General features: G+C 44.1%; 1 protein-coding gene across 1 annotated transcript in view; it reads left to right on the top strand.

The window, feature by feature from the left end:
• The first annotated feature begins 720 nt into the window (after nucleotides 1–720).
• Nucleotides 721–24,136, top strand: part of LOC106611503 (mediator of RNA polymerase II transcription subunit 12) — a 104,246-nt gene continuing 80,830 nt past the window's right edge. The window contains exons 1-16 of the mRNA XM_014211769.3: nucleotides 721–1,095; nucleotides 3,041–3,145; nucleotides 3,255–3,446; nucleotides 3,741–3,900; nucleotides 4,161–4,336; nucleotides 6,059–6,169; nucleotides 6,950–7,222; nucleotides 11,850–11,996; nucleotides 12,811–12,910; nucleotides 13,196–13,332; nucleotides 17,252–17,383; nucleotides 17,840–17,966; nucleotides 18,439–18,662; nucleotides 18,950–19,009; nucleotides 19,199–19,333; nucleotides 23,866–24,010. Coding sequence (XP_014067244.1) covers nucleotides 994–1,095; nucleotides 3,041–3,145; nucleotides 3,255–3,446; nucleotides 3,741–3,900; nucleotides 4,161–4,336; nucleotides 6,059–6,169; nucleotides 6,950–7,222; nucleotides 11,850–11,996; nucleotides 12,811–12,910; nucleotides 13,196–13,332; nucleotides 17,252–17,383; nucleotides 17,840–17,966; nucleotides 18,439–18,662; nucleotides 18,950–19,009; nucleotides 19,199–19,333; nucleotides 23,866–24,010 — 2,326 coding nt within the window. The 5' untranslated portion in view covers nucleotides 721–993. The remainder of the gene's footprint in view (nucleotides 1,096–3,040; nucleotides 3,146–3,254; nucleotides 3,447–3,740; nucleotides 3,901–4,160; nucleotides 4,337–6,058; nucleotides 6,170–6,949; nucleotides 7,223–11,849; nucleotides 11,997–12,810; nucleotides 12,911–13,195; nucleotides 13,333–17,251; nucleotides 17,384–17,839; nucleotides 17,967–18,438; nucleotides 18,663–18,949; nucleotides 19,010–19,198; nucleotides 19,334–23,865; nucleotides 24,011–24,136) is intronic.

Here is a 24,136-nt window from a genome sequence, read left to right on the forward strand (position 1 = left end):
CTGGGGATATCCTTAGACCGATGGGAAATGTCCCTACTGGCTCTCCAACACCACTTCCAGCAGTGTCTGGTCTCCCATTGAGGGACTGACCAGGACCAACCCTGCTTAGCTTCAGAGAGGCAATCCAGCAGTGGGTTGCAGGGTGGTATGCAGCTGGTGCTACATTGCTATGACATGGTCTACAAGTGTTTATCGAGGATTTCTATTGGAGAAGCAGTTTTTGCCTATCTTCATACTGTCTTTAGTTGCACCTTCCAAGGCCTCACCATTTCATGGGAATTTGCATTTTAATTTTGCCTTATGGGGAAGAAGAGGAATACTAATAATAATAATTAACGCCAACAAGTACAATTAGGTTTCAGCCAATCAACATCCAGGATCTAAACTACCCGGTTTATAAACAAACCTATCGCATGAATAAAAATGGGTGGAAAGAAGAAAGAATATTATTAGCTATTTTGTAGAATGTGAATGAATGTATATTCGGCACATTACAAATTACATGTAATTACCACAGGTACAAAGTAAAAAAAAAAAAAAGAACGATATCGTAAAAATTTATAAAAACCAACATTTGCTTTTTGGCCTTAATGTATGGTTAGGGTTGGGTATAAAATTAGCAGTAAGGGGGTTAGGGTTAGGTTTAAAATAAGATTTTAAGAAGATACATGTTAGAAATAGGCGGGGTGTATGACTTTGTGGCTATGGTAACTAGTGACGAGCGTATTTTGAGTTTTCTTGTCTACATCAGCGTCCTTCCGGCTTCCAAGACTCCACAAAGTCAAAATTGCCTATATCGTAAAAAATAATGGGGGGGAAATCGTTTATTGGCCTTCATTTAAGGTGAGGTTGACAGTGTGGTTAAGTTTAAAATCAGACTATGAGAAGAGAAATTGGAGAAATAGGCGGGATTTAGCCATAATATAGACTTTGTGGCTGTGGTAACTAGTGAGCCCAACGGAAAGAGAAAAGCCTTGGCTGTGATGCCGCTGAATGATGGCTGCTTTTGGGATCCTGAGTTACGAACACCGGCCACTGAAGCGGCCACGACTCGGACCTCCGGACGTTTATCCTCAAGACCCAAAGCAAAAAGAGGTCAGAAACTTAAATCGTTTCTAAAACCAACGTTGCAAAGACAAATTGACACAAAGAGCCTAGCTACTGTTATTTGGAAAGGAGTCCCCTTAGCTAACTAACTATGGTTGCTAGCTAGTCCCAGACGGCTATCACAGGCCCAAGCCAGTCTCTCTAGCAATAATAATGAACCGCTAACGTTACTTGGCTTTTCAGTTTGCTAAACATCAACCAGGTAATGTTAGCTTGATAACAGTAGCATTCTAGCTCGTAGTTAGCTAGCCAACCTTTTCTAACGTAAACAAAATGTTAACTTTACGAGAGATAATTTGTCAATATTTCAAGTTATCAAATTAGTGCACGAACCATTCACGTTACTTGCATGGTTGCAGATTAGGTAAACTTGCTTGCATTTAATGTAACGTTAGTTAACTAGATACACAACTCGGATTCATTTTGGAGCAGCTTGATAACAAGCTACTTAGCTAGCATATTTAGCAGCTACGTTAGCTAGCTAAATGCCTTCATTTTCACAAATTGGCAAACGGTTAACGTTACCATTGAGGGTTCTCCCCAGGATTTAACAAGGTGGTGCTGCTGAGTTCAGCCAGAGGACTCAGATATTTTTGCGTTTTTTAACACCTGTAACTGCCAAAAAATTGCCAGAAGGTGGCGCATCGCCTCTTACATTCTTTGGGGAGAACCCTTGCATGTTGTGCTAACATAGCTAATGTTAGCATGGATGTGTGTCTAGCAATTATAATCTACAATGTTTGTCTAGCTAACTATATAGTTTAACAAACGTGAACTACTAGTTTAGCTACCAATACCATAGTTAATTAGCTAGATAACGTTAGCCATTTAATTTTAGCAAGCTAGCACTGTCTGGAGCTCTCATTTACTGTGCCAGGAGACTACTTTTGTACAAATTGCTGTGGGAAACTATTGGTCATGATGTAGAGCTTCTGCTGATTACAGTGACATGTCAGTTCACTTTCCAGGCATAGGATCCTTAGACTTAGTAAAAATAATTGCCACCTCTGGTCTCTTGGCAGTCCCACCCATATGGGAGGTCAACTCCCGCTCAGCAGTTAGTGCTCTTCTCTGTCTTGGCACCCCAATGGTGTAACTAGCTTCCCCCTGATGCAATAACAGCAGAGTCCTTGCCCATCTTCCAAAAACATCTGAAACCCTAGCTCTTCTTCGGTTTTGTCTAGAGGGGATACAGCTTTTGTCAATTGACTTTTCGTAGCAGGTCTAGAAGAACTTACGCAGCAATTTGACAAAAGTTGTATCCCATATAGACATGACCAGCTTCGGTGGGGTTTTAGGGTGGACTACATCACAAAAGTTGTATTGCCGCCCACTACTGGATTCAAAGTAAAAAAGAAAACCGTACTTGATTGGGAATCTAACTCACTCCTCACAACTAAAATAGTCAACAAAACAAAACAAAGCAAAACAAACTCCCACTTCATCCATTCTTCAAATTTCCATTTCTCTGCACTCAGGCTATGGGGCCTGATAGGGCAGTACGGCTCGTCACAGCCTATTGTGTAACTCATTCGCCGAGAAGTCCTCCAATCCCAGAAACCGCTCTGCCACATCCAGAATGTCTGAAACCCTTCCCTATTTTATATATGACATCTGTACCCCCCCCCAAAAAAAGGTGCAATTATCTTTTCCTACTAGTACTGACTTTGCTGATTAAAAAATGAACTTACTGCGATGTGGTTGTCTCACAGAGTCCTCTTAAGATGAATGCACTAACTGTAAGTCGCTCTGGATAAGAGCTTCTTTCTGCGAAATGACTAAAATATATAACTGTAAACTAAATTTTATTATCTAGCTACTCAATCCCCCACTGAGCTATTCACCATTTGTTTTGTGTTCAGGTGTTCATTGCATGACTTCATCAACTGCATGGTCTGAATTTCACGAGATATTATGTAAATTTCTGTTCCAGGATGAATTGACTGCGTTGAATGTGAAGCAAGGATTTAATAATCAACCGGCAGTGTCAGGGGATGAACATGGAAGTGCTAAAAATGTCAACTTCAATCCCTCAAAGGTGATCTTCTACTCGTAATATTTCTCTCAGTGTCACATGTAGTGAATCATGATTCATGTTGTATGTACAGTAGGATCTCTTGTTTATTGCATCCCTATTACCCCAACAGATTAGTTCAAATTTCAGCAGCATCATTGCAGAGAAGCTGCGCTACAACACATTTCCAGACACAGGCAAACGGAAGCCGCAGGTTAACCAGAAGGACAATTTCTGGCTCGTTACTGCCAGGTCACAGAGCTCAATCAACAACTGGTTTACAGATTTGGCTGGAACTAAACCACTCACCCAGCTGGCCAAGAAGGTAGGACTTTGTACCAAAAACATCCCTGCGGGGCACATTCAGCAGAGCACTACATTGTGAAAGAAATATGTTGTGTTCTGGCCTGGGGCGGTCTAGTGACCTATGCACTGCATCTGGAGCACATGTACCACTGTCAGTATGGGTTCGAATCAGGCTCACTGTTCTTCAACACTCTTAAAATTGCTCACTTAAAATTATAACAGCACTCTCACAAACTCACTTAAAATTATAAAAAATATTCTGCAGCATCATCCTCCATCAAACCTGTTTTGTTAAATTGTGTTGGTGTGCTAGGTGCCGATCTTTAGTAAAAAGGAGGAGGTTTTTGGCTACTTGGCCAAGTACACAGTACCTGTGATGCGTTCAGCATGGATGATCAAGATGACCTGTGCGTATCACGCCGCCATTACAGAAACAAAAGTCAAGAAGCGGCACGTGATTGACCCCTGCATAGGTAAGCAAACACTCCTTAAAATAATATATAGCCTATCCTCCAAGGAACACCATGTTTTTTTTTATGATTGAGCATTTTCCAGCTACCCCCCTGTGGCCAAAGCTCGTCAGTAATGTAACATTCCAATATCCTGGGTGTGTTCACTGCCATTTAGAAAAGATAGGCTGCTATAGCTCTAGAATTTTGCTCAGTCATGCTGCATTAACAGGAGCATATGCCATTGTGATGAATTAACTATGTTCTTTCTGTCTGCACTGCAGAATGGACTCAGATCATCACAAAGTACCTGTGGGAACAGTTGCAGAAGGTGGCTGAGTTCTACCGCCAGTCTCCCAGCCAGGGCTGTGGCTCTCCTCTCCCGGCCACCTCGGCCGAGGTGGATATGGCCATGAAGCAGTGGGAGTACAACGAGAAGCTGGCCATGTTCATGTTCCAGGTTGGATGGTCCTTTGGTTTGTCTGTTTCTTTGTCTGTTTGTCTGCCTGTGTCGGGTTGCATGTCTGTCTCACTGTCTGTCTTCATGTTTTCATATGTCTGCCTGCCTCAACCAGGGACATATGTATCTGCCTTTTCTGATGCGTTTGTGATAAGCAAAACACATATTCTTTCACTGAACAGTTTGAAATTGAGTTGTTACTTGGTTAGAATTGTTACTTTGATGTTAGCTTTACACAGTTGTCTGCAATGGCTGTTGTGATAGTTTAGCCCTATTTCACTATGTCACTGTATAATTTGTGGTTCATTGAAGGGGAAAATGTCAGTAAACTGCTATCAAGTTAGCTTATTGTTAGAGGGCCAGTCATTTCTTTGTTAAACTAAACCATGAGGTAAGCGATAAGACATTTAATGTATGGATTTTATGATTAAGGCCAGATGCAAACATAGCATCACAAACAAGAAAAAACAGTTCACTTTGGATATTTTATGATGGTAATCTATAGCTAGCCCACATGAAACAGCTCATTGTTTACACTGATGTACAGTGCCTTCAGAAAGTATTCACACCCCTTGACTTATTCCACATTTTGTTGTTACAAATTGGTATTAAAAGGTATTTAATTCTCTTTTTTTATTTTTTATCTTCTGCACAAAATACTCATGTCAAAGTGGAAGAAATGTTCTAATATTTATTTTAGATTAATTAAAAATAAAACACTATCTTGATTAGTTTGAATCACCTTTGGCAGCGATTACAGCTGTGAGTCTTGTTGGATAAGTCTCTAAGAGCTTTGCACACTTGGATTGTACAATATTTGACCATTATTCTTTTTGAAAGTCTTCAAGCTCTGTCAAGTTGGTGGTTGATAATTTGATAGACAGCCATTTTCAAGCCTTGCCATAGATTTAAGTATATTTAAATAAAAACTTTAACTAGGCCACTCAGGATCATTCAATGTTGTCTTGGTAAGAAACTTGTGTATATTTGGCATTGGAGTTTTAGCTTATTGTCCTGCTGAAAGGTACATTTTTCTCCCAGTGTCTGTTGGAAAGCAGACTAAACCAGGTTTTCCTCTAGGATTTTTCCAATGCTAAGCTCTGTTCCGTTTACTTAGTCTTTGCTGATGATGAGCATATCCAAAACATGATACAGACATCACCATGCTTGAAAATATGAAGATTGGTACTTGGTGACGTTGGATTTTCCCCAAACATGCTTTGTATTTAGGACAAAAAGTACATTTCTTTGCCACATTTTTTGCAGTATTACTTTAGTGCCTTATTGCAAACAGGATACATGTTTTGGAATATTTTTATTCTGTACAGGTTAGTATTGTGGTGTAACTACAATGTTCATCCATCCTCAGTTTTCTCCCTTCACAGCTATTAAACTCTAACTGTTTTAAAATCACCATTGGCCTCATGGTGAAATCCCTGAGCAGTTTCCTTCCTCTCCGGCAACTGAGTTAAGAAGGACACCTGTATCTTTGTAGTGACTGGGTGTATTGATACACCATCCAAAGCGTAATTAATAACTTCAGTATGCTCAAAGGGATATTCAGATTCTGCTTTTTCTACAAATAGGTGCCCTTCTTTGCGAGGCATTTTAAAACCTCCCTGAAGTAATAGTGAAATGGAGTAATTTCATAGGATTAATTTACCCTAAATACTTTGTTGTAGAAGACCAAGCAATAACAAACGGTTGTTTGCTTGCGTCCAGGATGGCATGCTAGACAGACACGAGTTCCTCACGTGGGTGTTGGAATGCTCCGAGAAGGTCCGACCTGGAGAGGACGAGCTTCTAAAGCTGCTGCTGCCCCTCCTGCTACAGGTAATGCCTATATACCATCCATACAGCACCCATCATCTTAATACTTTTGTGGTTGCTTATGTTTTTCGTATTTCACACAAGTGTGTATTGGAAATGTGTTTTCTTGCATATCCCAGCTCCCCCTGAGACACCTTTGGAGAGTTGAGGTCACGGCCAGGGTCTGCTATTAACAATTAGGGTTAAGTGCCTTGCTTGAGCACATTGGCAGATGTTTCATCTTGTCAGTGCAGGGATTCAAACTAGCGACTTTTAAGTTACTGGCCCAATGCTGTAACCACTAGGCTATCTTTCTCCTACTGCAGTGATGGTTTTCATTCTCCATGTTACAAACCACACATTTCACGTGGAAAGAGTAACTTAAGGAGACACTCAAATTACATCTCTGTATCTTCAAGAATCAGGAAATGTCCAGTGTTTCTGGCATCTTGTAATTATGCATTTGGGGGCATTGTAAGCTACTTTTTCAAACAAACTTTTGTGCAGAAATGGTACATTTTGTTAATGTGACACTCTCAGGGTGACGCCAAGCACCAAGTTCATTAGCAGTCTTCTAACAATAACCTATGTAACGAAAAACATTTCAGTAATATGTCCCTGGCGGTGCAGTTTAATCCACTTGGAAGCAAATGTATTTACCTGCACTGTGTTACAGGTTAACTTTTACAGGTTAGTCATTGAAGCTGATTTAGCTACCCTCTCCTCTATTTTCCCCCGTATTCCATTGTTGTGATCACATATCAGAGTGTGTACTGACCTTGTGAGTCATGTCCCCTCCATCAGTACTTAGGGGAATTTGTGCAGTCGGCCTACCTGTCCCGGAGGCTGGCCTATTTCTGCACGCGACGCCTCAACCTGCTGCTAAGTGACGGGAGCCTGGGGCCCGGCGCCGGGGGACACCCGGCCCACAGCATCCTGGCGCAGCCAGGGAACGCCCTGCCCCCCACGCCCACCTCCCAGCCCGCAGGGGGCAATCAGCCCCAGACCCCCTTTACAGACTTCTACATCTGCCCTCAACACAGGCCCTTGGTGTTTGGGCTCAGCTGCATGCTACAGGTACACAAACGCACTCAATAGCCTTCCCACTGAACTGAATGGATTGCCTATTACTGCTACTGCAGTACTATTAATATTACTGCTAAGCCATCAGGCTAGTATGGTACATGACTAAGTTGGTGAACTAGCTTTGGTAAAATGTTCAGTGTTGTGATTGTTCCTGATTTTCCATGTTATATTTACAGTGCCTTCGTAAAGTATTCAGACCCCTTGACCTTTTTCCACATTTTGTTAGGTTACAGCCTTTTTCTATAATTGATTAAATCGGCTTCTGGCTGGGCCACTAAAGTACATTCAGAGACTTGTCCCGAAGCTACTCCTGTGCTATCTTGGCTGTGTGCTTATGGCTGTTGTCCTGTTGAAGGTGAACCTTAGCCCCAGTCGGAGGTCCTGAGCTCTCTGGAGCAGGTTTTCATCAAGGATCTCTCTGTACTTTGCTCCGTTCATCTTTTCCTTGATCCTGACTAGTCTTTCAGTCCCTGCCGCTGAAAAACACTGACGCGGCATGATGCTGCCACCACCATACTTCACCGTAGGGATGTGCCAAGTTTATTCCAGACGTGACGTTTGGCATTCAGGCCAAAGAGTTCAATCTTGGTTTTATCAGACCAGAGAATCTTGTTTCACATGGTCAGAGAGTCCTTTAGGTGCATTTTGGCTAACTCCAAGCTGTCATGTTCCTTTTACTGAGGAGTGGCTTCTGTCTGGCACCACTCTCATAAAGGCCTGTGGCACCACTATCATAAAGGCCTGAATGGTAGAGTGCTGTTGAGGTGGTTGTCCTTCTGGAGGGTTCTCCCATCTCCACAGAGGAACTCTAGAGCTCTGTCAGAGTGACCGTCGGGTTCTTGGTCACCTCCCTGACCATGGCCCTTCTCCCCCGATTGCTCAGTTTGGCCGGGCAGCCAAAAGTTGCCGCTTTCTAGGCAAGCAACACTGAAGCATGCATGAGAGCACCAGCTGTTCTGGACGACTGTGTGATCACGCTCTCGGTAGCCGATGTGAGCAAGACCTTTAACTTCTTATGGGCAGGTGGGACTGTAGCTTCCCACCTGGCCAACATCTGGTGATGTTAGCGCGAAATTCAGAAATACAAAATTCAAATATTTAACATTCTTGAAAATGTGTTATACATCAAAATAAAGCTTAACTTCTTGTTAATCCAGCCGCTGTGTCAGATTGCAAAAAGGCTTTACGGCGAAAGCAAACCATGCGATTATCTGAGGACAGCGCCCCGCATACAAACACATGAAAATCATATTTCAACCAGGCAGGTGCGCCACAAAAGTCAGAAATAGCGATATAATTCATGCCTTACCTTTTGAAGATCTTCTTCTGTTGGCACTCCAAAATGTCCCAGAAACATCACAAATGGTCCTTTTGTTCGATAATGTCCTTTATGTCCCATTTATTTGACGCGTTTGATTCAGAAATACACCGGTTTCAACTCGCCCAACATGCCTACAAAGTGTCTAATAAGTTACCTGTAAACTTGGTCCAAACATTTCAAACAACATTCCTAATCCAACCTCAGGTACCCTAAAACGTAAATAATCGATAAAATTTAAGATGGAATAAACTGTTTCCAATACCGGATAAAAACAACATGAAGCACGCTCCAGTTCACGCGCATCAAAACAGTAGTCCACCTGGAGTGACACTTACAATTAATAGCACTACTTCTTCATTTCTCAAAAGAAAAACATTGAACAATTTTTAAAGACGGTTGACATCTAGTGGAAGCCATAAGAACTGCAGCTAGGTTCCTAATAACAAGGGTATCCCATAGAAAACAAATGGAAAATCCTATGACCTCAATTTATTTTCCCCTGGATGGTTTGTCCTCGGGGTTTCGCCTTCCATATCAGTTCTGTTATACTCACAGACATTATTTTAACAGTTTTAGAAACTTTAGTGTTTTCTATCCAAATCTACCAATTATATGCATATCCTAGCTTCTGGGCCTGAGTAACAGGCAGTTTACTTTGGGCACGCTTTTCATCCGGAGGTGAAAATACTGCCCCCTACCCAAGAGAGGTTAAACAGGCCAACATTCACAAAGCCACGGGCCAGACGAATTACCAGGATGTGTACTCAAAGCATGCTCAGACCAACTGGCAAGTGTCTTCACTGACATTTTCAACCTCTCCCTGACCGAGTCTGTAATACATACATGTTAAAAGCAGACCACCATAGTCCCTGTGCCCAAGAAAACGAAGGTAACCTGCCTAAATGACTACTACTCACGTCGGTAGCCATGAAATGCTTTGAAAGGCTTGTCATGGTTCACATTAACCTGTTGGGGGTAGGGGGCAGTATTGACACGGCCGGATAAAAAACATACCCGATTTAATCTGGTTACTACTCCTGCCCAGTAACTAGAATATGCATATAATTATTGGCTTTGGATAGAAAACACCCTAAAGTTTCTAAAACTGTTTGGATGGTGTCTGTGAGTATAACAGAACGCATATGGCAGGCAAAAACCTGAGAGGATTCTATATAGGAAGTGGCCTGTCTGACAAGTTGTTGTTCATCTGGGCTCTTTTTATTGAAGACTGAGGATCTTTGCTCTAACGTGACACTTCCTACGGCTCCCATAGGCTCTCAGAGCCCGGGAAAAAGCTGAACGATATCGAGGCAGCCTCTGGCTGAAACACATTATCGCTTTTGGCAAGTGGCCGATCAGAGTACTATGGGCTTAGGCGCGTGCCCGAGTTGACCCCATGCTTTATTTTCTTTCGTCTGTTTACCTAAATGCAGATTCCCGGTCGGAATATTATCGTTTTTTTTACGAGAAAAATGGCATAAAAATGGATTTTAAACAGCGGTTGACATGCTTCGAAGTACGGTAATGGAATATTTAGAATTTTTTTGTCACGAAATGCGCCATGCTCGTAACCCTTATTTACCCTTTCGGATAGTGTCTTGAACGCACGAACAAAACGCCGCTATTTGGATATAACTATGGATTATTTGGGACCAAACCAACATTTGTTATTGAAGTAGAAGTCCTGGGAGTGCATTCTGACGAAGAACACCAAAGGTAATAACATTTTTCTTATAGTAAATCTGACTTTGGTGAGTGCTAAACTTGCTGGGTGTCTAAATAGCTAGCCCTGTGATGCCGGGCTATCTACTGAGAATATTGCAAAATGTGCTTTCACCGAAGAGCTATTTTAAAATCGGACATATCGAGTGCATAGAGGAGTTCTGTATCTATAATTCTTAAAATAATTGTTATCCTTTTTGTGAACGTTTATCGTGAGTAATTTAGTAAATTCACCGGAAGTTTGCGGGGGGTATGCTAGTTCTGAACGTCACATGCTAATGTAAAAAGCTGTTTTTTTATATAAATATGAACTTGATTGAACAAAACATGCATGTATTGTATAACATAATGTCCTAGGGTTGTCATCTGATGAAGATCATCAAAGGTTAGTGCTGCATTTAGCTGTCTTCTGGGTTTTTGTGACATTATATGCTAGCTTGAAAAATGGGTGTCTGATTATTTCTGGCTGGGTACTCTGCTGACATAATCTGTTTTGCTTTCGTTGTAAAGCCTTTTTGAAATCGGACAGTGTGGTTAGATTAACGAGAGTCTTGTCTTTAAAATGGTGTAAAATAGTCATATGTTCGAGAAATTGAAGTAATAGCATTTCTAAGGTATTTGAATAACGCGCCACAGGATTCCACTGGCTGTTACGTAGATGGGACGATTTCGTCCCGCCGGCCCTAGAGAAGTTAACACCATCATCCCGGAAACCCTAAACCCACTCCAGTTTGCATACCGCCCCAACACATCCACAGATGACGCAATCTCAATCGCATTCCACACTGACATTTTCCACCTGGACAAAAGGAACACCTATGTGAGAATGCTGTTCATTGACTACAGCTCAGCGTTCAACACCATAGTGCCCTCAAAGCTCATCACTAAGCTAAGGACCCTGGGACTTAACACCTCCCTCTGCAACTGGATCCTGGACTTCCTGACGGGTCACTCCCGGGTGGTAAGGGAGGCAACAACATATCTGCCACGTTGATCCTCAACACAGTGGCTGTCAGGGGTGCGTGCTTAGTCTCCTCTTGTATTCCCTGTTCACCTACACTCCGGGGCCAAGTACGACTCCAACACCATCATTAAGTTGCCTGACGACACAACAGTGGTAGGTCTGCTCACTGACAACGATGAGGCAGCCTATAAGGAGGAGGTCAGCGACCTGGCAGTGTGGTGCCAGGACAACAACCTCTCCCTCAGCGTGAGCAAGACAAAAGATCTGATCGTGGACTACAGGAAAAAGAGGACCCAACATGCACCCATTCACATCAAAGGGGCTGTAGTGGAGCAGGTCAAGAGATTCAAGTTCCTTTTGTGTCCACATCACCAATAAACTATCATGGTCCACTGTGTTCTTGTGGACCTTCAATGCTTAGGTTCCCAATAAATTAGGGTTAACTGCCTATTTCAAGGACACATTAACAGATTTGTTTTACATTGTTGGCTCGAGTATTCAAACTGGTGACCTTTCGGTTACTGGACCAACGCTCTAACAGCTAGGTTATATGCCGCCCTATTGTCAGTCACATCCCTAAATTCTTATTCTCCTCGTCTTGGTTTCGTCAGAGTATCATGCTGTGCTGTCCCAGTGCCCTGGTGTGGCACTACTCTCTGACAGACAGCCGGAACAAGACTGGTTCCCCGCTGGACCTATTGCCCATCTCCCCCTCCAACCTGCCCATGCCAGGGGGCAACGGCACCTTTACACAGCAGGTAAGGCCCAGAGTCTGGTTCTTGTCAAGGTTTCTTCCCACCGAGGGAGATATTCCATGCCACTGTACCTTTGGCATTATGATCCTGCTGGTTGCTGCACAGCACTTTGAGACTAATGCATTTGTCGATTGATTGATTGAAAGCCCATCATTGCATGCCTCTTGACTACTAGATTGAGATTTGTATTTGTCCTGTCAGCCGTCCTATTTGTATTAAGGATTCCCATTAGCTGCTGCCAAGGTAGCAGCTACTCTTCCTGGAGTCCAGCAACATTAAGGCAGTTCTAAACAATTTTAAAATATTACATGACATTACATTTCATAACACCTTTCACAACACATTGTGTGTTCCCCTCAGCCACTACTCTACTACCACATATCTACAATCCAAAATCCTTGTATACGTGTATGAAAAGTGGGTGTCTTATCATGTGTCTGTGCCTGTGTGCGTCTCCTCACAGGCCCTGCTATTCCTTAAGGTGTATTTGTTTTTTTAAATCTGATTCTACTGCTTGCATCAGTTACCTGATGTGGAATAGAGTTCCATGTAGCCATGGCTCTACGTAGTATTATGCGCCTCCCATAGTCTGTTCTTGACTTGGGGATTGTGAAGAGACCTATGGTGGCATGTCTTGTGGGGTATGCATGGATGTCCGAGCCGTGTGCGAGTATTTTAAACAGACACCTCGGTGCATTTAGCATGTCAACACTTACAAAGACAAGTAACGATGAAGTCAATCTGTCTTCCACTTTGAGCCATGAGAGATTTACATCCGTATCTGCTTATCTCAGTCTTATCTATGCTTTTACATCAGGTCCGTGCAAAGGTGCGAGAAATAGAGGAGCAGGTCAAGGACCGAGGGCAGGCTGTGGAGTTCCGCTGGTCCTTTGATAAATGTCAGGAGACAACTGCTGGTAAAGAAACCACTGATAAGAGGCACCTATAAAATGACATAATACATCCAGACTCTATGGGCTCTATCCAGACTCTATCCAGACTCTATGGGCTGTTTTCCCTGACAAAGATTGAGAATAGTCTTGGACTAAAAATCAATTTCAATGGAGATTCTCCATTGAGCATGCTTTTTGCCCAGCACTAGGCTTGGCCTGTGTCTGGGTTAATCAGCCCTAGGTGCGTAAGGGAAATGGAAATGAGCAACATTTTGTGTTTTACCTCAATTATTTTTCTGCTTTCACCAGGCTTCACCATTGGGAGGGTCCTACACACCTTGGAGGTTCTAGACAACCACAGCTTTGAGAAGTCAGACTTCAGCAATTCCCTGGATTCCCTTTACAACCGCATCTTTGGCTCGGGCCAGAGCAAAGACGGTCACGAGGTAATTTTTTTCCCATCAATATTGTAGTGGTCTCTTTGATGAGCACTCCTGCATACTTCCGGCGCCGACAGAGATGACCGCCTCGCTTCGCATTCCTTCGAAACTATGCAGTATTTGTTTTTTTATGTGTTATTTCTTACATTGTTACCTCAGGTAATCTTAGGTTTTATTACATACAGTCGGGAGGAACTATTGGATATAAGAGCAACGTCAACTCACCAACATTACGACCAGGAATACGACTTTCCCGAAGCGGATCCTCCGTTTGGCCTACCACCCAGGACAATGGATCAAATCCCAGCCGGCGACCCAAAACAACGGCGCCGTAGAAGGGGCAAACGAAGCGGTCTTCTGGTCAGGCTCCGTAGACGGGCGCACCGCTCCCGAGCATACTACTCGCCAATGTCCAGTCTCTTGACAACAAGGTAGACGAAATCCGAGCAAGGGTAGCATTCCAGAGAGACATCCGAGACTGTAACGTTGTTTGTTTCACGGAAACATGGCTCACTTGAGACACGCTATCTGAGTCGGTACAGCCATCTGGTTTCTTCACGCATCGCGCCGACAGAAACAAGCATCTCCCTGGTAAGAAGAAGGGCGGGGGTGTAGGCCTTATGATTAACGAGACGTGGTGTGATCATAACAACATACAGGAACTCAAGTCCTTTTGTTCACCTGACCTAGAATTCCTCATAATCAAATGCCGACCGCATTATCTACCAAGAGAATTCTCTTCGACCATAATCACAGTCGTGTATATTCCCCCCCAAGCAGACACATCGACGGCCCTGAAAGAACTTCATTGGACTCTATGTAAACTGGAAACCACATATCCTGAGGCTGCATTTATTGTAGCCGGGGATTTTAACAAGGCTAATCTGAAAACAAGGCTCCCAAAATTCTATCAGCATATCGATTGTGCTACCAGGGCTGGTAAAACCCTGGACCACTGTTATTCTAACTTCCGCGACGCATATAAGGCCCTCCCCCGCCCTCCCTTCGGAAAAGCTGAACACAACTCCATTTTGTTGCTCCCAGCCTATAGACAGAGACTAAAACAGGAAGCACCCGCGCTCAGGTCTGTTCAATGCTGGTCCGACCAATCGGATTCCACACTTCAAGATTGCTTCAATCACGTGGACTGGAAAATGTTCCGCATTGCGGTGAACAACAGCATTGACGAATACGCTGATTCGGTGTGCGAGTTTATTAGCAAGTGCATCGGTGATGTTGTACCCACAGCGTCTATTAAAACATTCCCAACCAGAAACCGTGGATTGATGGCAGCATTCGTGCAAAACTGAATGCGCGAACCACTGCTTTTAATCAGGGCAAGGTGACCGGAAACATGACCGAATAGAAACAATGTAGCTATTCCCTCCGCAAGGCAATCAAACAAGCTAAGCGTCAGTATAGAGACAAAGTGGAGTCGCAATTCAACGGTTCAAACACGAGAGGTATGTGGCAGGGTCTACAGTCAATCACGGACTACAAAAGAAAAACCAGCCCCGTTGCGGATTACGATGGCTTGCTCCCAGACAGACTAAACAACTTTTTTGCTCGCTTTGAGGACAATACAGTGCCACTGACACGGCCCGCTACCAAAACCTGCGGGCTCTCCTTCACTGCAGCCAACGTGAGTAAAACATGTTAACCCTCGCAAGGCTGCAGGCCCAGACGGCATCCCCGGCCGCGTCCTCCGAGCATGCACAGACCAGCTGGCTGGTGTGTTTACAGACATATTCAATCAATCCTTATCCCAGTCTGCTGTCCCCACATGCTTCAAGAGGGCCACCATTGTTCCTGTTCCCAAGAAAGCTAAGGTAACTGAGCTTAATGACTACCGCCCTGTAGCACTCACTTCCGTTGTCATGAAGTGCTTTGAGAGACTAGTCAAGGACCATATCACCTCCACCCTACTTGACACCCTAGACCCACTCCAATTTGCTTACCGCCCCAATTGGTCCACAGACGATGCAATCGCCATCACACTGCCCTAACCCAGCTGGACAAGAGGAATAGCTATGTAAGAATGCTGTTCATCAATTACAGCTCAGCATTTAACGCCATAGTACCCTCCAAACTCGTCATTAAGCTCGACCCCGCCCTGTGCAACTGGGTCCTGGACTTCCTGGAGGGCCGCCCCCAGGTGGTAAGGGTAGGTAACAACATCTCCACCCCGGTGATCCTCAACACTGGGTCCCCACAATGGTGCGTTCTCAGCCCTCTCCTGTACTCCCTGTTCACCCACGACTGCGTGGCCGTGCACGCCTCCAACTCAATTATCAAGTTTGTAGACGACACTACAGTGGTAGGCTTGATTACCAACAACGACGAGATGGCCTACAGGGAGGAGGTGAGGGCCCTCGGAGTGTGGTGTCAGGAAAATAACCTCACACTCAATGTCAACAAAACAAAGGAGATGATCGTAGACTTCAGGAAACAGCAGAGGGAGCAGCCCCCTATCTACATTGACGGGACGGTAGTTGAGAGGGTGGAGAGTTTTAAGTTCCTCGGGATACACATCACGGACAAACTGAAATGGTCCACCCACACAGACAGCATGGTGAAGAAGGCGCAGCAGCGCCTCTTCAACCTCAGGAGGCTGAAGAAATTCGGCTTGTCACCGAAAACACTCACAAACTTTTACAGATGCACAATCAAGAGCATCCTGTCGGGCTGTCACCGCCTGGTACGGCAGCTGCTCCGCCCATAACCGGAAGGCTCTCCAGAGGGTAGAGAGGTCTGCACAACAACGCATCACCGGGTGCAAACAACCTGCCTTCCAGGACACCTACACCACCCGATGTCACAGGAAGGCCAAAAACATCATCAAGGACAACAACCACCCGAGCCACTGCCTGTTCACCCCGCTATCATCCAGAAGGCGAGGTCATTACAGGTGCATCAAAGTGGGGACCGAGAGACTGAAAAACAGCTTCTATCTCAAGGCCATCAGACTGTTAAACAGCCATCACTAACATTGAGTGGCTGCTGCCAACATACTGACTGAACTCCAGCCACTCTAATAATGGAAAAATTGTAATAAATGTATCACTAGCCACTTTATATTATGTTTACATACCCTACATTACTTATCCCATATGTATATACTGTATGCTATACCATCTACTGCATCTTGCCATCTTGATGTAATTAATGTTGTCACTAGCCACTTTAAACAATGTTCTCATAGCCTACATTACTCATCTCATATGTATATACTGTAGTCTTACCATCTACTGCATCTTGCCTATGCCGTTCGGCCATCAATCATTTATATATTTTTATGTACATATTCGGATTAATTCCTTTACACTTGTGTGTGTATAGGGTAGTTGTTGTGGAATTGTTAGGTTATATTACTTGTTAGATATCACTGCATGGTTGGAACTAGAAGCACAAGCATTTCGCTACACTTGCATTAACATCTGCTAACCATGTGTATGTGACAAATAAATTTGATTTGATATGTCAAGTCTGAAGACTTTAATGGTTTTCACTTGCAGATGAAAAGCCAAAATGTAAAGTGTGAGTAAGAGCCCAACAAACACTGCTGTGGAAAAAAAATCAACTTCCTCAGATTCCATTTGGCCCTAGTCATTACAGTATATTTTTTATTTTATTTAACCTTTATTTAACTAGGCAAGTCAGTTAAGAACAAATTCTTATTTACAATGACGGCCTAGGAACCTTGTTCAGGGGCAGAATGACAGATGTTTACCTTATCCTTTCGGTTACTGACACAACGCTCTAACCACAAGCCCAATAACACATAATTTCTTCTTCTGTGGACAATTAACTGAAATCTTATTCGACTCTTCTATTTTATTACATTCTAGTAACACTACTTAGAATTCTCCAGACACAGGTTTCCGTGCTGTATGGTCTTTGCCCTGACATGTTTCTTTATGTGTAGATGTCCCCTGATGACGACGCAGTGGTGACCTTGCTGTGTGAGTGGGCGGTGTGCTGCAAGAGATCTGGCCGCCACAGGGCCATGGTGGTGGCCAAGCTACTGGACAAGAGACAGGCAGAGATCGAAGCCGAGGTGAAGGAGAGGCCCACACAAGTGCGCGCACGCACACACACACACACACACACACACACACACACACACACACACACACACACACACCACACACACACAAATACAGCACCGTGCCTGCTCCATAATTACACGGGCCCATGAGTCACAGCTGTTCCTGAGGATTCTCCTTTCTTTCTCCTTGATTCTCCTTTGTTGCCTCTTGAAAACATGTCTCTCATGCAAAATAGATTTTTACCTCGAGATTACACCTGTGTGTAAATAAAGGATGAAGACACCCCTTTAAATAACAAGATTATACATTCTTTCATAAGATGAGGTATAGGTTTTTGTATTTCCAGAAGGCTATTTTTCTTTGCAATGTTGTCTAAATCGTTTAATGAAATTGTACTCCCCTGTAAGGTATATTTGCTCAATGGAAGTGGTTCTCACACTATGCGTATGATTGAGGGTTCACAGAGGTGCGGTGAGTCAGAGGTGGTGGATGAGAAAGGCTCGGTGTCATCGGGCTCTCTCTCGGCGGCCACCCTGCCTGTGTTTCAGGACGTGCTCCTACAGTTCCTGGACACCCAGGCCCCCATGCTCAGTGAGTCTGCCCTTCACTTCATTCATACTACTATTTAATTATATTCCCTTATTTTGGTTGTCTGCAGCTCTGTCCCTAATGGCACCCTATTCTCTATAATGTACTACTTTTCACCAGGGCCCTGGTCAAAAGTAGGGCACTATAAATGCTGAAAAGGACAATGTGAAAAGAAAACAACCGCAACAGCACAGTATTGTTCGAGTCGGCACGATAGTGGGAAATGGGTATCGGGTTTGCTAAACTTAATAAGGGTCCTGTGCGGCTTAGTTGGTAGAGCATGGCGCTTGCATCAGGATAATACGTTCGATTCCCGCTTGGGCCACCCGTACAAAAATGTATGCGTGCACTAGTGTTAGTTGCTTTGGATAAAAGTGTTTGCTAAATGTCATAATATATTATAAACCTTTCTGTTACTGCTGCTAATGCTAGTTTGTCACTATACACTCCATCTCCCTCTGTCTCTCCTCCTTAGCTGAGCCGAGCAATGAGAGCGAGCGTGTGGAGTTCTCCAACCAGGTGCTGCTCTTCTGCGAGCTCATCCGCCACGATGTCTTCTCCCACAACATCTACATGTGCACGCTCATCTCCCGCGGCGACCTGGCCTCTGACTCCCACCTGCCCCGCCCCCGTTCCCCTAGCGATGAGCCCTCGGACGAATCAGAGTGCAAGGAGGCTGGCAGCAGTGTCAAGAACGAGGCATGTTATGTGGAGGCGGCTGTTGTTATTTTGTTGTGCATGATGAATCATCCTACATTTACATTTCAGTCATTTAGCAGATGCTGTTATCTAGAGCAACTTACAGGAGAAATTAGGGTTAAGTGCCTTGCTCATGGGCACATCGACAGATTTTTCACATAGTCGTCTCGGGGATTCGAACCAGCATCCTTACGGTTACTGGCCCAACCTGCCGCCCCATCATCAGTAATAACTAATTGCTTTTGAATTAATTTGGGGAATAAATATTGTATTTTTTCTTTTCGCAGGACACTGGTCTCTCAGAGTCAATGGAGATTGATCACAACTCAAGTACTAATTTCGATGAGGTAAGCATCATGTCTTAGATGAGACGAGTAGAAATTGGCAGCCACTGTAATGTGCACTAGTGAATATTCTCCCTGGCACAACTATATAGTATTCTTACCTGTACTTCATCCTACTTTCCCATTGACCTCTGGATAACCTTTCCATGCTGTGTACAGCCCTATTCATTTTAGCTGTCTCTTGTTTTGTAGATGTTTTCTCCCCCCATGCACTGTGAGTCAAAGGGAAGCCTCTCCCCCAAGAAGACTGCCCAGGATCCTGCCTTTCCATTGGTGTACGAGCAGCCCCGCCACATCCAGTATGCCACCCACTTCCCCATCCCCCAGGTAAGCAGTCCAGAGAGAGGCTTTTGCTAGCTCAGCTCTAACACACAGATGGATTTTAATTCTGGGTTATCAGTGCAACTCTAGACATGTTAGCCCTCTGGGCAAAAGCCTAGGCTCTGGGAGCGAAGTTCACTCATCACCCAGTAAAGCTTTGTGAACTACTTCTGCTACATTGGTAACAAACGTTTACAGGTTTCTGGTAATGCTTTTCACACAACCTCCACAACATAGCCTATGCACAAATGTACTCACTATTTGACACAGTTATCCCTTTGAGCAAAAGACTAGACCTTCGCTAAGGGTGCTAACACAAGTCTGCAGATCTCAGATAACTCATATCGAGCTGCCGCTTTCAAGGAGAAGGACACTAATGCGGACAGTTATAAGAAATTACGCTTTGCCCTCAAACAGGCAAAGCATCAATACAGGACAAAGATTGAATCCTACTATAGCGGCTCTAACGCTCGTCGGATGTGGCTGGGCTTGCAAACTATTACGGACTACAAAGGGAAACCCTGCCGCGAGCTGCCCAGTGATGCGAGCCTACCAGACGAGCAAAATGCCTTTTATGCTCGCTTCGGGGCAAGCAACACTGAAGCATGCATGAGAGCACCAGCTGTTCCGGACGACTGTGATCACGCTCTCCGTAGCTGATGTGAGTAATCGCAGTCCTGATGTCTAGAAGTTATTTTTGGTCATAAGAGACGATAGCGGCAACATTATGTACAAAATACAGTTGAAGTCGGAAGTTTACAAACACTTAGCTTGGAGTCCATTAAAACTGGTTTTCAACCACTCCACAAATTTCTTGTTAACAAACTATAGTTTTGGCAAGTCGGTTAGGATGTCTACTTTGTGCATGATACAAGTAATTTTCCAACAATTGTTTACAGACAGATTATTTCACTTATATTCACTGTATCACAATTCCAGTGGGTCAGAAGTGTATATACACTAAGTTGACTGTGCCTTTTAAACAGCTTGGAAACTTCCATAAAATGATGTCATGGCTTTAGAAGCTTCTGATAGGCTAATTGACATTATTTGAGTCAATTGGAGGTGTACCTGTGGATGTATTTCAAGGCCTACCTTCAAACTCAGTGCCTCTTTGCTGAACATCATGGGAAAATCAGCCAAAAACAATGTACACCTCCACAAGTCTGGTTCATCCTTGGGAGCAATTTCCAAACGCCTGAAGGTACCATGTTCATCTGTACAAACAATAGTACGCAAGGGACCACACAGCCGTCATACCACTAAGGAAGGAGACGCGTTCTGTGTCCTAGAGATGAATGTACTTTGGTGCGAAAAGTGCAAATCAATCCCAGAACAACAGCAATGGACCTTGTGAAGATGCTGGAGGAAAAAGTTACAAAAGTATCTATATCCACAGTAAAACGAGTCCTATATCGACATAACCTGAAAGGCCGCTCAGCAAGAAAGAATCCACTGCTCCAAAACCGCCATAAAAAAGCTAGACTGGTTTGCAACTGCACATGGGGACAAAGATTGTACTTTCTGGAGAAATGTCCTTTTGTCTGATGAAAGAAAAATGTAATTGTTTGGCCATAATGACCATCGTTATGTTTGGAGGAAAAAGCGGGATGCTTGCAAGCTGAAGATAACCATCCCAACCGTGAAGCACAGGGGTGGCAGTGTCATGTTGTAGGGGTGCTTTGCTGCAGGTGGGACTGGTGCACTTCACAAAATAGATGGCATCATGAGGGACGAAAATTATGTGGATATATTGAAGCAACATCTCAAGACATCAGTCAGGAGTTAAAGCTTAGTCGCAAATGGGTCTTCCAAATGGACAATGACCCCAAGCATACTTCCAAAGTTGTGGCAAAATAGCTTAAGGACAACAAAGTCAAGGTATTGGAGTGGCCATCACAAAGTCCTGACGTCAATCCTATAGAAAATATGTGGGCAGAACTGAAAAAGCGTGTGCGAGCAAGGAGGCCTGCAAACCTGACTCAGTTACACCAGTTCTGTCAAGAGGAATGGGCCAAAATTCACCCAACTTATTGTGGGAAGCTTGTGGAAGGCGACCCAAAATGTTTGACACAAGTTAAACAATTTAAAGGCAATGCTACCAAATACTATATGAGTGTATGTAAACTTCTGACCCACTGGGAATGTGATGAAAGAAATAAAAGCTGAAATAAATCATTCTCTCTACTATACTGACATTTCACATTCTTAAAATAAAGTGGTGACCCTAACTGACCTATGACAGGGAATTTTTACTAGGATTAAATGTCAGGAATTGTGAAAAACTGAGTTTAAATGTATTTGGCTAATGTGTATGTAAACTTCCGACTTCAACTGTAAGTAAAAAAGTAAGTTACATAAAACCCAAATAGACGAACGAAAAACCACAATTGGCTGGGGGCACGTAAAACATCTGCTTCTCCAGCGCCATCTTACGTGATTAAGACATTTTTAAACAGGTCAACATTCACAAGGCCACGGGGCCAGATGGATTACAAGGACGTGTACTCAGAGCATGCGTGGACCAACTGGCAAGTGTCTTCACTGACCTTCTCAACCTCTCCCTGACCGAGTCTGTAGTACCTACATGTTTCATGCAGACCACCATAGTCCCTGTGCCCCAAAGAGCGAAGGTAGCCTGCCTAAATGACTACTGCCCCATTGCACTCACGTAGGTTGCCATGAAGTGCTTTGAAAGGCTGGTCACGGTTCACATTAACACCATAATCCCGGAAACCCTAGTCCCACTCCAGTTTGCATACCGCCCCAACAAATCCACAAATGACGCAATCTCAATCGCGTTCCACACTGCCCTTTTCCACCTGGACAAAAGGAACACCTATGTGAGAATGCTGTTCATTGACTACAGCTCAGCGTTCAACACCATAGTGCCCTCAAAGCTCATCACTAAGCTAAGGACCTTGGGACTTAACACCTCCCTCTGCAACTGTATCCTGGACTTCCAGGTGGTAAGGGTAGGCAACAACACACCTGCCATGCTGATCCTCAACACGGTGGCCAGTCAGGAGTGCGTGCTTAGTCCCCTCTTGTACTCCCTCTTCACTCACGACTCCATGGCCAAACACGATTCCAACACCATCATTAAATTGGCTGACGACACAACGGTGGTAGGTCTGATCACTGACAACGATGAGACAGCCTATAAGGATGTGGTCAGAGGACCTGGCAGCGTGGTGCCAGGACAACAACCTCTCTCGCTCAACGTGAGCTAGCCAAACGATCTGATCGTGGACTACCTCAAAAAGAGGGCCCAACATGCCCCCATTCACATTGAAGGGGCTGTAGTGGAGCAGGTCAAGAGTTTTTCAAGTTCCTTTTGTGTCCACGTCACCAAAAAACTCTCATGGTCCAAACACACCAAGACAGTCGTGAAGAGGGCACGACAACGCCTTTTCCCCCTTAAGGAGACTGAATAGATTTGGCATGGGTCCCCAGATCCTCAAAGTTATACAGCTGCACCATCGAGTGCATCACTGCCTGGTATGGCAACTGCTTTGCCTCCAAAAGTAAGGCGCTACAGAGGGTAGAGCGCATAGCCCAGTACATCACTGGGGCCAAGCTTCCTGACATCCAGGACCTATATACCAGGCGTTGTCAGAGGAAGGACCAAAAATTGTTATTGTCACTTTTTTATAAAATGTTTTAACTTTTTTATTTAGTACATTTTTTTCGATGATCTATTCCTCGAACTACGTTGTTGGTTAATGGCATATAAGTAAGCGTTGTATTCGGCATGTGAAAAATAACGTTTTGATTTGAACAAGCGGGAACAAGCGGGAGCATCTGTGAACTATCAATGTGTTGACTCACTCCTTGACACAGTTAGCATTCTGAGCTAAAGTCTAGGCCAGGGATGGGCAACTGCAGATAAAAAATATTTTTTATTGGGGAGTTAGTCTAGCGACCAGCTACCTTTTTTATCTTGTAGTAATCTGACCGGGGAGCCCCAATTGGATTTTGTTAGTCACTCATTCAGATATCATATAAAAAACTGCAAACATTTCTCTCAACCTAATGGCAAAATGTCCGGAATTGCAGGAAATTTGCTGTAAAACTGAAGAAGAAAAAATGATCCGCCCCATGGCATAATGAATTGCAGAAAACTTGCTTTAAAAGTGCAACGTTTTCTCTCTGCCCCATATTAAAATGTGTAGAATTGCAGAAAATGTACTCAAACTTTTTTCTACGCTGTCAATATGGGGGGGGGGGGGGGGGGGGCTAAAATGTTTTGCTCTCAAGGTGGGGGGGGATTCCTCAACAAAATGTGGTTTTGGTTCCCCAGAAGGGTAGGGCTAGCTCTGGGTGGGTATGGTTGTGGGTACTCAGACCCACGGGCCAGTATGGCCACTCATGATGAGTTCAAATTTTTTTGTGGCCCCAACCCCCTACAAAAGTTGCCCATTCCTGGTCTAGGCATTAGCGATAAGGGCCAACATAAGTCTTCAGAGCTCAGGCTACATAAACTACTTCCACTACTTAACGCGTAGTGTATACATTGACTGACTTGTTGTTCCCAGGAGGAGAGTGCCAGTCACGAGTGCAACCAGCGCCTGGTGGTGCTCTACGGCGTGGGAAAGCAGCGAGACGAAGCAAGGCACGCCATCAAGAAAATCACGAAAGACATCTTGAAGGTGCTCAACCGCAAAAGCACAGCAGAGACCGGTAAGACCCTTGCTGGTGGTTTACATGCTTTACGATTGATGATGGTAACTGCTTGTATTATCTTGTCTATGGGGCTTCTGTTTTCCCTAGTGAAAAATGGCATGTTTGATGTATTTCTCTCTGCAG

Source organism: Salmo salar, chromosome 09, assembly GCF_965601325.2.
Source record: "Salmo salar chromosome 09, fSalSal1, whole genome shotgun sequence".
NCBI lineage: Eukaryota > Metazoa > Chordata > Actinopteri > Salmoniformes > Salmonidae > Salmo > Salmo salar.